Source organism: Argiope bruennichi, chromosome 1 (genome assembly GCF_947563725.1).
Source record: "Argiope bruennichi chromosome 1, qqArgBrue1.1, whole genome shotgun sequence".
NCBI classification, from domain to species: domain Eukaryota; kingdom Metazoa; phylum Arthropoda; class Arachnida; order Araneae; family Araneidae; genus Argiope; species Argiope bruennichi.
The window spans coordinates 45,878,520-45,894,286 of NC_079151.1; the positions used below are offsets into that span (position 1 = coordinate 45,878,520).

Consider the following 15,767-nt stretch of genomic DNA (forward strand, 5'->3'; position numbering starts at 1 on the left):
TAAAATTGATATTTTAAAGCAAGTTTATAGAGAATTGTAAAACAAAAAAAAATTGCATGTCAAATTTCAACGTAATATATTTACTATTATGATCTGAAAACTTTTTTATGCTTGTCGAAAAATGTCTGTTTTAAAGAATTATAAGACATCGCAATGTGAAATTTACTAAAGGTTACTGACTAAGAAAATATTAGAATAACACTTTTAAAATTGAAACAAATGTTTGAATTTAATTTGAATAAATTCGAATGCACGAAAGTTTGTAAAATATTTAAAAGTGAAGTGTTAATTAACCAAAGCTATCACCACAAAATCGCGAGAACTCAAGTTCCACCCTTGTTGTGCTCTCTAAACAGTTGATTAATTTGTCTAATTAACAATCTAACTCTAGAAATATATCTTTACATAAATAACGCTATATTTTTATAACATTAGTTTCTAAAATAGTACCAATAGTTATATTTTTGCTAAAATATTTTTTAATTTTCCTTTTAAGAGATATAATGTTAAGAATATTTCTCTGCCTCTTTCTTTGATAGGTAAACTTGATATGAAAAGCAAAGACTTGATATCCAAAGACTTTTGTCGTTAAGCAAATCAGATTCAGACTGGATAAAAAATAATTCTGATATAGAAAAATCAAAGTACAGATGCAGATTTAAAGTGTAATCTCCAAAAGTGGTAAGTAATTATGATTTGCAATAAATCATAATTTAGTAGGATTATTTCTTCCGGTAATATAAATACTTGCTAAGAAATTATGCATTTAAATTATGAAATATCTTACCTTCATATCTAAATTCATGTTATCTTTCGTATTTTTATCATAAGATTCAGCATTCTTTTCTCAAAATTTTGAATCATTGCTTTAAATTAGTATCTTCACTTGATATCTATATTCATAGTAGTTTAATCAAAATATAATAACTTTATCTAATACAACAAATATTATCAAAAACATAATAACTAAATATTAAGGCTTTGCTTTTTATAACCACAATTGATATGTGGATCTACTGCATATTAGCAGAAAACTTTTATGTTTGTCTTTGCTATGTATCTGACTGTGTTGTGTATGAGGTAGTATATGGTATTGTGCCGGGTAATTTAAGAAGCATGCAAATGTAATAAGATAAGCATCTAGTCTGTAAGATATAAATGTTGAAACAGTAAATATTCTCTGAAAAGTGTATCCAAATAAACATCATTTATAAAGTATTATTCTTACATATCTCATGCAACTAGATCACCCTATCAGTCACTGAAATTCGACGCAAGGCTTAGGAAGTTTTGGCCCATCATCCTTTTATAACTAGGTCTTGAAGTCAAGATTCTTGTCTCTAAAACGCATGGTTCTGACATTTCAAAAGTATTGCGTGGATTTAAATGTATTTTTGATAATAATAGAATTTGTAGATTTGACATAAGAAGTATGACGGTATTAGTATTGAACTCTAGACTAATACAGATCATATATATATATAACGCTCTAAAACTTTTCTTTTAAAAGCATCATCCTAAAATAAATAGATTATGAACTTTTCAGATAGAATTGCTAACTAAAGAGCGTAGTTCGGATTTCAATTGAAATTTCTTTGAATGATGAAAATGGCTTGGAAAAGATCTTTAGTCTGCATTTCACAAAACTGTCAATGGAGAAAAGATGAAAACTAAAAGACTCTGGAGAGAGGTTTAATGTATATAACAAAGGCAAAGGTTTAGTGTATAAATATAATATCACACAAATATGATGAGATAACAAAAAATAATGCTAAGGCCTTTAAATTACCTAAACTTATTAAGCAGCATGATGAGACTTAGGATATGTAATATGAGAACAAATGATGAATGATTTTTAAATTTTTTTTTGTACCATTCTTAGTGTGTGCTATAAAGATAAAAATTGGATAACTCTATAATAATTCGATAACTTTATGAAAGTGATTAAACATCTAAAGCATTTCCTACACATTCTGTAGAATACCAGTTTTATGCCAATCATTGTTGATGCACATACGTGCAAAAGGCATTTATTACTTTATCATCCAAATATTATGTAGACCCTTCAATGCAAGGAATATTTAACTATTTTCATCTATAAAGCATTATAATGATACTTATTATGACAGCAAGAGAGAAAATATTATTTTATGATCCGACATATGGTTGACAAAGTCTTTGTTTCTCAAATAATGGACTTATGTATTTGCCGATGCCTTAAGTACTTGTTTTTCTTTATAACTGTAATAACGAGTATGTAGTTTATATATAAGAAAAAAAAATTGAGTAACTGGAAAAAAAGTAAAATAAATGTCAAATTTTGTGAGTATTTATTTACTTACTCACTTGCGTGTATTTATTATTTACGCACTTGCCGCAACAATGTTTTCCCTTAAGAGTTGGAATCATAATGGAGTTAGCTTACACCATACCAATCTATGTCAACCGGAGAAGTTAAAACCTGCTTATTTAAGAGATGTAATGCAAGTATTTGTGGCACCCTGCAATGAGAAGTAACAGATAGGTGAGGCACTGGATGATAAACTAAATTAATTTTCAGTTTTCCTTTCATTCCTTAATCTCTCAATACTTCTAACATTGCTTGAAAAAACAAGGCATTTATGTAAAAGATACAATTTTCATCAATTACTTAAATGTCTCAAATAAATGTTACAGTCCTTAAAATTGCATATATAGATGATTCTATGAACTGTAATAGCATTAATCTTAGTAAGATACCTAATCACAATATAATAATAGAGAACACAGTGGAAAAAAATCGTCTTTGAAAAAGCTGCCAGACGAAAAGATTATGAATATATGCAGTGATCTTGGAATAATTCCAATAATTTTTCCTACTTCTTTGCTACCCAATTTAATGGCTTTGGCTATACTTGGTAAGAATGGCTAAGAATTGGGATTTTCAATTTTGACTTGAGGTTTATGCAAATGCCTCATTAGAAGAATTTTCTTTGTTTAGCTGATTTCTTCCACCGATATTACTATATGTCATTTTATCAATCGTCCTGCTATTTGCGCTATTACAATGAGTTACTAATGAATTAGACTTTTCAAAGACAATGTAGTTATTGTCCATTCGAATTATACCTTTAATATAGTCTCCTTAAATTTTCGTTATTTATATCCTGGGCTTTATTTCATATTAAATTGAAAAATATTCGGTATTTTCCGGATTCATCAATTAGTTTAAATGGATGAGCACAACCGGGTGTACACTATGGAGCCTAAACTGGAATTATGAACTACAATAATATGTGACAAAATAATAAAATTAGAATGTTAAACTCTGTTTGTTTATCTGAAACCCAAAGTTCGACTAGTCATAAAATAAAAGTTGACTCATATTCTTGCATATTAAGAATAAATAAACATTTTTTTGCAAAACTTGTAATTTTCATGTTAAAACTGGTACCGTTTTAGTCTCATACACAAAATAATACAAAAAGTATTGTAATAGACCACAAAAGTTTGTTGAATCTACATGTTTAAGATTGTACGAGTTCGGAATATGTATTTCTTGAAATATATATGTCTGTTTGAAACCACGATAATTCACCACGACCGCAATCCGCCAACATAATAAATCAATCAAATTTTGATAGAAATCTATTCGCTGAAAGTTTGTCTACTCTTTTGTTTGAGCATAAATGAACATGATAAATACAAAATATATAGGACTAGATAGATGAAATCTGATACTTAATTCTAATATTTAAAGTGCAGATATAGATCAAATGTTCACCACATTCGTCAACGGATTCGAAATAAAGAATTTTAACAACAGACTTTGAATGAAACTTTAAAAGAACATATATCTAGTCAAATCTTGAGTTCGAGAAATAGAATCCCTAAAATTATCCTTTTATTTACTGCATTTTTCTCTGAAGAGAGAGAGAGAGAGAGAGAAAGAAAGATCCTTATATTTTGGACTACAAAAATAATAAAAATCTATCCACTCGTAATGTATATGGCTTTGCCAAGTTCTACAACTTTATGAGGGAGAATGAAATGTTTATCTAGGAATATGGAAGAAAGATACCAGGACACCATTCCTGCAGATAAGTAACAAATAACAATCTTATCTATTAATTGCTTGAAATCTCTTCTGAAACTCCTATTCAAATTTGCATCTTTTTGTCACAATTTTTTTTTTTTTTTGTATCTGCATAAATATATATATATATATATATATATATATATATATATATATATTTTACAAATAATATGATAACCGTGTTGAAAAACTATGCAAAAAAATAAAGAACATAAATTTTTAATGAGGGAGGAGGGGAACTTGTTGAATGAATTAATAATTAGACCCGTAATAGTTGTTGCAACCAAAATATTTCAATATTCACTTAAAAATTTTAATTGCAAACATATTAATTTAGTAATTAATTATTAAAAATATGAATTATAAAAAGAAAAGAAATTCACTAGAATTACATTCTGAAACACTAAAATTCATTCTTTCTTGTGAGACAAAAAAAAAAAAAAAAAAATCGGATCCTGCTTTTTTCAGCAGTATAAAATTATTTATTAGAATAATGTAAATTTGTACTGCTTCTATTCAGTTTTCTTTTATTTTCAACAGAATTAAAGTGGAGCTTGTTTCACTACTATAGAAATATTTTTATTTCGAAGATATTTTAACTTGATTTTTATCAAAAATTTAGACGAAACAAAAAATTTTTAAACGATTTTTTTAAATATTCCTTATTACAATACATAGAATGCACAGGATATGTTTTTACTTAATTTTTCGTAGCTTTATAATATCTGATATACATCTTTGTATCTTATTTCACCAGATACATTTATTATTATCTAGATATATTTATATCTTACTTTACAAGTAATATTTATTTTAAACCAGATATTTTTAAATTTCGTTTCAAATACATACATTTTAATTAGGTCTTTTTCAAATGGAATTAAGCAAATGAATTGTGCAATTATTTCCAGAAATCATATCATGAATCCTTATTACAATTCTTTAACTCTAAAATACACATATTTGATTTTCGAAACTGCAATTTGTAACTTTTAGATAAAAAACTATTGTATTGAGTATTAATAAAGTAAATTTTAAAAACCCATTAAAACGTCGTTTTGTATTTTATAATGCTAAAATCCTATCTGGAATTCAAGTGCAAAATTTAGTTTAAATTAAAAAAAAAAAAAAAAACTTTTATTTTTAAATACCATTTCTGAAACCGTTTTTTTTTTCTTAGTTTGTAAGCAACCACTAATCAAGAGCTTATGAGTTTTTCAATTTCTTTGAAATCCAACCATTTTTTTTCTTTTGTTTCTCAAAATAATTTTTGAGTTTAATTCACCAAATGGAAGAATTATGTGTGCCTGGCAATATTTTCTAATTAAGCTAAAACATTGCCAAAAAATTTTTGAGGAATATTTTACATCGAAATTAAAATACTTAAATGTAAAAAAAAAAAAAAAAAAAAAAAAAACTTTCTCCATGTTTATTTCCAATTCATGCCTCTCTTTTTCATTAATATTGCTACAAAATATAATTTTTCTTTCATACTTCTATCGATCGATTATCACACATATATACACAATTCAAATATTATATTTAAAATTAATTATTTGTTTTATAAAAATTTAATCTTAACATACATAGAGAAATTTTATATATTTAGCTTTTAATGGGTATTTACTAAAATAAACTAAATTTATATTTTTTACTTTCATATTTTAGTCGAATTAAGCTGTCAGTTTAAAAACTGCATTTTTTCAGAAAAATAAAATAATTTCCAATATAAACAATGCATAATTTATTAATTGTTATTTCAGAAATAATCTTTTAATGTAATTGCGATGCATCATTAGTGCAATGAATTTATAAAACTGATTTCTGTGTTTGAAATAGCAGGAAAAAAAATCGTCAAAGCAAAATTTTTTAACCCAGTGATGTGAAAAAGAAAGGAAAACATCTAAACTAACTTTCTTTTTATTACCATATCTTCAGTACATATTTAGGAAATTTACAATACAATGAACTCAGGTTATGGTTCTTATCAAAATTTCAACTGAAAAATGAATATCTGTATTGAAAGATGATTATCTTCAAATGATAATAAATAATAATCATCGCATACGATTTAAAGAAATATCTCATAAAATAATTTATAACTAAAGAGAAAGACAAAAAAATATTTCAAATTAAAACATATTCACAAAAAATCCATCCAGGACTAGGAATTATAATAATTACAAAAATTACATCTGAAGAAAAATCACCAACGAATCTATTACGCATGAATTGCACGTGCAATATTATTACATTGCCTTAACCCCATGTTCCTTTATTTACTAAAACACCAATATCACAAATTTCCAAAATCACAAAACCAATAACACGACATATACTCTTTTCTTTTATGTATGTATCTCTTATGTAATCTCTACCAAAAATAACACTTTGTTTACTGCGTCATTTCTTTCTCCACGATAATTTTCAATTCATCTTTTATTGTTTCAAGAAATAACATCTTGTGATGATCATTATTAAAGACTAGGGTTCTTCAGTGCATATTTATTTTTCAGTAACTTTCATCATTTATTTGAATATATCAACCTTTGTTATATACTTACTTTAATCTCTTTTAAAAACTCTTTACAAATGTGCATCCAGACTTGTTTATGTCCTGTACATTCAACGAAATGTTTAGTTCCTTCATATCCTGCTCCTGCGTTTCAAAATATAGAATATTTTCATTCATCGCTGTATATATTTACAGCTCCAAATTCTTTTACAATAAGTATAAAAATTTTCATTGGAATGTTCATGTTGACAGAACACGCTTATAAAACATTTATAATTACATACATTTAATTAATTTTTTTATCATTTACAGCTGGATATAGTTTTGTACAATTGCAGTATCTGGAATAAAGCAAAATAAACCTATAATCGAAAATAAAAATCAGATTTTTTTTCTTACAATAGCTGAATAGGTCATGAAATTTATAATATTAGTCATTAATCATTCATATTTAATTCCAATTTTTTGAAGAATTGTAAGACAGTGGCTAATTTTGCTACGATATGTTTAGTAGTAAAAATAAAAAATTATTTATATAATAAATAGATCAATTTTGCGATTTTAAGAATTTTAATTGCAACTTTTAATGCATTTATTTAAGCAGCAACAAGTTAAAGAAGAGAATAATATTCAGAATTTTTATTTAAGTTAAAACAAACCTAACACGAAGACTTTTGAAAATACATTTAATGTAATTCCTTATTTCAAATGATTTTATATCTTTCTATTCATATTTAGTCGATTGCTGTTGCTGAAAAATTTACGAGGATTCGAATTTTTCCACTATATTAATCTTTTGGTATCATTTATTTACACTTTAATTTTAATTTAACTTATCAAGATGAAAATTAGGTTTAAAAATATAAATCTTTTGATTCATTATTCTATTTATACAATAGGTCCAGCCGTCATACATGTATTTTGCTTAACTAATCAAGCTTTTCAGATCTGTCCTTCCTAGCTGAAAGTAACGTTTTACGATGTTTCGTACACATATACTTTATACAGTGCTGTTTTTACAATTGACCTCTATATGCTATTTACAGATCACATTTTTACATGATTGCAGCTGAAATATTTTCAGCTTGAATTTAAATCATTCTTTCTTTATAGTTGAATCAAAAATCTGAAAAAAAATCATTTCTATATATTTAAACCTTTTTTAGTAAAAATCAAAATGCATTGTTTATATGTATTATCCATTTGGTCCAGCTAAAATACTGCAGTTGTCGAGGTGAACATGTCCTCATTTTTGTCCTTTTTACAGTCTTATGCTCAAGCTTTGCCTCTTCCTAAAGGCATAATAACGTGGATACAAACGAGGATATAAATTAAAATTCATTGATGTCTAATACATTTTGGCAAGCACAATAGTTCGGTATACATGAGTTTCATCTCCCAATGCATGCAATTTGTGATAAACTTCATGTAAAAATTTAACATATAAGCACTTTATACACATTACCACTTATAAGGAGTTACAGCTTTATTTCAAGAAAAATTAATTATTTAAATTAAGATTGGAACAATATGAGTCTTCATCATGAATAAAATCCTCCTTGAGATGTTCCCAACACACAGATTAAATCTGAACTCATGCTAATATGATTATCTTTCAAAATGATGGACTCATCACGAACCTGAGGATCAGTTCGATGCGCGTACTTTATGAATAATAAGTCTTCTGCTTGTGTTTTACATTTAAATAAATTCCATGTATGCTCAATAAAGTACCACACATGTTCCGTTAGTGTTCATTCATAATTTAAAATTAAACCACGACGTGATGAGAAAAGGGAAAAGAAAAAAAAAGAAAAGAATATAGTTTCTTCTCCGTGAGTGCAAGCGTCCTCTTCAAATTCTCAGCATTTTGTGTCCGATATGACAAATAACACACTGATATACACGAAAGAAATTGCACCAATCCAATCGAAGCTGCAGTTGTTTAGAATTCGCGCTTTACACTACACTTGGAGAGGTTCTTGTCCAATGGTGGGTAGAGTGACGGTTGGGGGCACGAAAATCGTGTCCATTGTCCGTCTTCCAATGCGAAGTGATGGTTGGATTTCCGCAAAGGGGCGGTTATCTTCGAACGAAAGATGTGGAGGTTCGGAAAGCACAGCAAACGAAGACAGCCAATAAGATCTGGAGGGGATTTGGAGCTGGGACGACTATGCTGGATCTTCCATGTTGCATGGCTGCAGGTTTCTCTCCTGGTAAAAAAAAAAAAAAAAAAAAAAAAAAAATGAAAAACATCATTATCTTAAAGTTGCAAAGAAAAAGAATCACATCGTGGAAATGTGTACAATTTAAAATCATGATAGCAACTCTGGAAAGTCATGCTTAATTATCTCATCACCAAGGCAGTTAGTTCTCATCCTTCTTTGCGATTTTTTTTTTGTGGTATTTTTTCCAGAAGTAGTACTAGAATCTAGATTTGAACCAGGAAAGACATAATAGATACTGAAGATGTTTTGTATACTAGCGATGGAACTTGTATACTATTCAAATCTCTATAATGTATGTCATAATATTAATGTATAATATCGTATATCAATATATGTCATAATAAAAAGAACAATTTTGTAAATAACATTGAACATCAATTTTGACTTTGAAGGAATAAATTAAATAATATTAATTGTAAAATCATTTCCATTGTCATGTTAAAAATAGAAAAAAAAACTAGTATCGTGATCTTCAATGCTCCACATTAAAGTCACATTTTACGATGCTTCAAAATGCTATAATTTCCATCTGTCCATTTAAATTCACCCTAACATCCTCGAACATATTTTTTTATTTATTTTGTTCCGCTTCTGTTAATTCAATAAAGTTAATTTTATTTCTTTTAGTGAATAGCAATGAAAATACTTTTTAAAATTTGAAAATCAAAATAAAGCATTTTCCTGACTTTTACTTCCTGAATTTATTTATTTATATAAAAATTATTTTTCAAATAAATATTTTTAATAGGAAATTCTGGTCATATTTTACCGCTTTATTACTCACTGTTAAGTAAAAAAAAATCTTTTTATTTTATTTTTTTACTGTTTAGTTACAATATTGAATTAGATGTCTAGTTATATTTTTTATACGTCTTGTGGGAAAATTTATTAACTTTATGTATCGTTGATATTTGTAGATGTATTTCTCAAAAGCATAAAAATAAATCGCAAACGATGTCAAACAAATTTTTGAAGTCTGAAGCATCATTTTTCAAACCATCATTAATATCTGAAAAGATTCATGGAGAGCTTAAAAAAGAGCTTAATTAATAGTTGCGTGCGATGCAGGTTTTATGGATAGATAAACTTCAGTTTCTAATAGATACCTGAAAACACAGCTTGCGTCTGTTGAACTTCATGTAATGTAAGATAAAAAGTCAGCCATCACAAAAATATTGTGATTGCTTCAATTGCCATTTTATTCTTTGGAAAAAAATTAATAAAAAAATATTTTTATATCATTAATTTATTGATCAAAATACATATATAGTATTTCTTGTATAATATAGAAAAAAAAACTTTGCTTTAATCACTAAATTAACTAAATAGTTATAGATTTGTAATCATCTAAGAAAATTATTTTGTTTATTTAATTTTTGTGGCTATTTAATAATATACCTGAAAAACCTACCATAAACTATTTTTTTTTCTTAGAACAAAACTAAAAAAATGATTTTTATGTTATTCAGTCATAGCCAAGCACTTATAATGTTGCATTAAATATTAAATTTAAACCTTTTACTACTTTTAACAAAACTAATTAAGGCTTTTTCGATGCATAAAAACTGATATTTCAAAAAAAATTGATAATAATTTTAAATAATTGCATTGCTTTATGAAATAGTTTTATAATAGAAACACTTTATATTCTAAATAATACAATATTGAGCTTTTTGAGGTTTCTTAAAAAATACATTCACTTCAGCCCACCTATCAGATATTTATTCAATGCTAAAGTTATTTTAAACTAACCACCTAATGGAACCAATTTATTCACCAGAATAAATGATTTGCTAATTTTTTTAATTAAATATTTCATTTAATTTAATATGTATGATGGAAAGTAATTTTTTTAAAAATTAATTTATATAGTAAAAATTTGCTACCATTGAAAAGATAATATATTGGAATATTAAGCTGATGTAAAAATTTTTTGTACTATAGTATTTTAGGGAGTCACCACGGAAATACTCTAGAATTTTGCTTATATTTTAATTCATTATAATTATATTTAAAATTTCAGGGATATCACTCGGAAGTGTGCATTTCCACCCTCCAAAATATATACGTACTAAATTTGATTACTCTAGAACAAACTGTTTTTACCTGTAGAGTGTCAACATACACACATAATTCCAAGTTTGACAGTTCTTGATCTGCCTGCAGAGTGTCAGCATACAAACACACGCACACATTATCTTTAATTTTAGTAGAAACCAGCCCTAGTGACAAGTTGGTTTACCGAGAATATTACAATTCATTATTTTCAAATCAATCATTTAGATATATAACTTCATATCCAGGATTTCGCACAATTCAGACATAAATTGAACTTAAGAAAACCAAAATTAATCATCCATATAAACTTTCGTAATGCAAATGAGTACCATAATGACAAAGATCTATTAAAATTGTTAATATCTTGCTCATCTATTTAAAAAATTTCGAGATATTGAATTTTACTTTTTTTTTTATTTGTCTTGCAAACTTCACAATTTTAATCAAAAACCTCCTTCTTTACCTCTCAACAATAAAAGAAAATTAGGCTGTCAAACCGCTTTTAACGACCAACTTGTTCACCATTAATATTGGTTTTACTTAATTCTCAGAACATTTTTTAGATATATTTTTCTATTATTCCACTAAAACGTCAGATAAAACCATCTTGTTTAAATTTTCCTATATATGCTCTCTTTATTGATTACAGGAGCGTTTCTAATGGAGACCAGTCCTTTAGTAAATATACGTTGTCATATCTCTACTAAACACGTAAATATCCGGTTAATATATCTATATTTTTAATTAAGTTTTCTAAGCTTCATCTGTCTACATTTATAAAACAAATGCCCTGTTAATTTAGTCGCCTGAGAAGAGACTAGCTAGTTTACTGGGAATATTAGTTATATTTAATTACAAATAAATCGTTTTACATAACTTAATATTCATGATTCTGCTAAATTGTGTGACATTAAAGCGATATCATTTTAATTCTCTTAGTTCTGTTTATTATCTACAGGAATCTTTCTAATGTAGGCAGTCCCATAGCATTATAAAGCTATGATAATCGTGATTGTGTTATTTCATTTTTTTTTTTTTTAATTTCTAGGAAGCTACTCGGATATTAAACAGAATCCTCCTTTTTCAGCTTTCAACAATGGAAGAAAACAGTCACGTAATCAGATAATTGATGGAACAATAAAAATGGTTCAAACTTCAGGACAAGTAAGTAAGTTATTGTGAAAAATTATTTTTATATCTTCTTGAAATTGTAAAAATTTGCATAGATTTTAAATGGATTTCATAAAAAAAACAATTTTAAAGATTTTTAAAAGATGTGTAATTAGGTTACGTGCAATTATATATTTTTTTGTATTATTCTTACGGTTGTATTTATTTGTACGATGTATTTGTATGTATTTGTACGTTCTCTTCGTATGCTACCTCTTTATCTTTCGTTCCGGTTTTTTTTTATTTTTTTATTTTCTTTGGCTATCTTTAACTTCTTTTGCATCCAGCACACATAAGTATGAAAGAGTTTTTTTGAATGGCTAGTCCTTTGACATCTTTTTAAATTATATTTATTTTATTATGATTTTTATTTTAATTATGAGTCATTTCCGGTGTAACGCCACTTTTGGCACGCAACTAATCATCATCAAAATACACCAGAATTGAAATTATCGAGGAAAAATTTCCAAAATTCAGTTTAATGTTCATTTAGCAAAAATTCTTATTAAAATTTCAAAAAAAAAAAAAAAAATCCAAGTTGCACATTTTCACCGATTAAGATTTATATAGCTAATTTGGTATCTGTAGGCCAAAAAGTTTGGCATGTAGAGCTAAAATACAAGGGCGCACGCACGCACACACACATTTTCATCTTTATTTTAAGTAAGAAATGAAAACCAAAATAATTCATAAAATGTTTAGGTAATGTTTTCTTTATTGTCTTTTTTGACAACTATTTATTACTTGTCGACCATGATTACTGAATAATCAACGTTTCTGAAATAATCAAATAACTTAAGCAACATTCATGTTGGATTAATAATTTTAATATATATTAGAGTTACCAGCCAGTATGAGGGAAAAAAAGAAAAGAAATTGGTCAAACTAGAACAATTAATATCTATTTTAATCCTTCCTTTTAAGAATTGCAATAATTCCAGTAACAAAATCAGCTCACGTATCTTTCATAAATAAATTATGAAGAAGAACAACTCATTCATAAACTGCGTTATGTAACCCCAGTTATTTTTAATTAATGAAGTCCTTTCGGAAATTTACCATGTTCGTTAGAAAGAACTTTAAATATACATTCTCTAAAATTAACTATGAGTATCAGCTTCATTTATGACATGAGTGGATGATTAATGAAAGAGTATTTAATGTTTTGCTGTCTTACAAAAGAAATATTTACATATCTCATAACAAGGTTATGGTTTTTGATATGGTTTTGAATTTTATGGAGTTGATGCTAGTAAAAATATTATTTGAAATTTTCTGTCTTTGACTAGAAATTAAAGAACACCTAAGAAAAACAATATTATTATTTGGTGAAAAACGTTTTATTAACTTAAACATTTCCTATTACTTTAAAATTGTCTTTTCAAATTTCTTATTTTTTTATTAAATAAAACTTAATCATTTATAATGGGCCGACGCAATAAGACACATTATTCAAAACGAAAAAGAAAAAAAAAGTACGAATTATTTCATTTCTTTTAGAGTAAACAGCAACAGTTTCAATTTACTTTAAAATTTCTGAGAAAAGAATTTCGTCAGATTAGAAAATTAGGAACTAAACATGTGAAACATAGAAATATTCGTTTAAACCTATATATTAAATAACTTTTTTAATAAGTTTAATTAAATGTTAATAAGAATTGAGTCATTTTTCATTCTAATTCCATTTTCTAAGTTTAATAATTGATAGTGGACTGACTGAGTAACCCACTATTACTTAAAACAATATAAAATAAGGATGAAATTGATTCGTTCACTATCAAAGTAATCAGTTTGCAATTCTAATTTCTTTTAATCTTTTTCGTTTTCTTTCCAATAAATGCATTTTATTAATTTTTTATATCTTTTATGCACACTTTTTTGTTTTCAACAACCTATATTTCACATTTCAGTAATTATTTCATTTATTAGATTGACAAACAAGTCTCATCGAAATAAATTGAATTCACATATTTAAAACCTTTATGTTATTATGCATTAGAAGAAATTCTCAGTCACTTTGAACGAAGAAAAGAGTCAATAATTTACTTTCTTTTGATTTTTCTAATAAGTGACATTGCTTTAGAAAACTAACCTTGCGATTTATTTATTATTATTTACAAATGTAAGTGCAGTTTTCCTCGCTTTAAAATGGGCTTGAATAAAAACCCACATAATCCTATGACATGGTCGCTTGAAAACAAAGCAAATCACTTTCAACCAAATTCTGTTTTTGGACATCGTTAATTAAAATGAAGTCTTTAAAAAGCCCCACATAGGCTTCATACAACAGAAAAATAAGAATACTTTTATAAGCGAGATGTGTATTAGTAAATGAGAAGAAATTCTTAAAAAGCATAATTATTCTTTTGGCGATTTTTATTTCGAGAAAATAATACATTTTCTCGAAATAAACATCGCCAAAAGAATAATTACTTCACATAATTTTAATTTTAAATACTTCCTTCGAATTAATTTTTTTCCTTCACCTGCAATGCTTAATATTCTTCTATTTTAAAAGTACATTTCTCTGAAATAGCTTTTAACCTAAATAAACTCAAAATGACAGAATTATTTTCATTTCTTAAGAAAAAGATTTTTCCGTTAATAAAATTTTAAAGCAACTTATTTTATTCAACTGTTACAGTGCCAACATTGGATGGAAATATTTATTAGAAGTCAGTGAGCAATTTAGAAAAGTCATTATTACTAATTCAAACTTCTGCATTATGAGTCATTTTTAAGTTATACATGAAGCTTAAGAATTTCTTTAGAATCAACTGAGCAATAAATGGAAAATATTGCACTCTTTTAGAAAGCATTTTATTCTTTAAGAGCTCGAAATTCGAAAACACTTCAACACAATGGAATTCCCATTAGTCTCAGCTCGAATCATGTTTCAAAAAACATCATGCTTCCTTGTTGAAACAAATTATAAATTCAGTTGAAGACTTTTTTTCTTCATATTTCTGTAAGATTAAATGATAAAATAATCATCAAGAAAGTTTCATTTGTGAAGAGTAAAAATTTCAACACCATAAAAGAAAACGATATTTTAAAGAACATAAATTAGCAGTGGTATTTCAACACCATCTTGTGGTATGTCACAGAAGGCGAAAATAGAAAGAAAGAGTTTTTACTTTTTTTTTTCCTTCAAAACATATTTGTTTTTCTGGGAATGAAGAATCTTTACTTTTCGAAATACTTCTAGATTAATGAGCACGCAGAAATTTAATTTCATTCGTTAACTGTACTTAAAATTAATCATGATTTATTTCCATTGATATTTTTGAAGAAAAATCACAGAAGTTTCATTCCTGTATTAAAAAAAAGGGTTAAATTTGAACTACAACGATATTTTGAGCAAAGCCATTTCGTTTTTTAGATATTAGCATTTTAAAATGTACTTGTTAGTTGTTATAATAAATTGAATTAATTTGCAACAAAAGTAATTTATTTATGAACTCATTTTAAAGCATTATGCTGTATTTAAAAATATTAGACAGGGAACAAGTGTTGAAGTTGTTTCAAACAAGACTATGAAATTAGAATTGTAGCTGTTGTCTATTTTGTAGAATACAGATGCAATATTTTTCAAAACTCATTTCGTTAAAATGTTAGAAATCTTTCGTTTGAATTAAAAATATTTCGAAACGTAGCGAATATATATATGTATATATATATATATATAGCGAAACTAAATTCTTAGTAAAAGCGAAGGCTA

At 26.5% G+C, this 15,767-nt stretch overlaps 1 protein-coding gene across 2 annotated transcripts in view; it reads right to left on the minus strand.

Annotated features, from left to right (window-relative positions):
* Positions 1-6,140: 6,140 nt before the first annotated feature.
* The window catches only part of LOC129979136 (lachesin-like), a 427,503-nt gene continuing 417,876 nt past the window's right edge, over positions 6,141-15,767 (minus strand). For both annotated transcript variants that reach the window (XM_056090691.1, XM_056090690.1), the window contains one exon: positions 6,141-8,803. In XM_056090691.1, the coding sequence (XP_055946666.1) occupies positions 8,673-8,803 (131 nt within the window). In that variant the 3' untranslated portion in view covers positions 6,141-8,672. The remainder of the gene's footprint in view (positions 8,804-15,767) is intronic.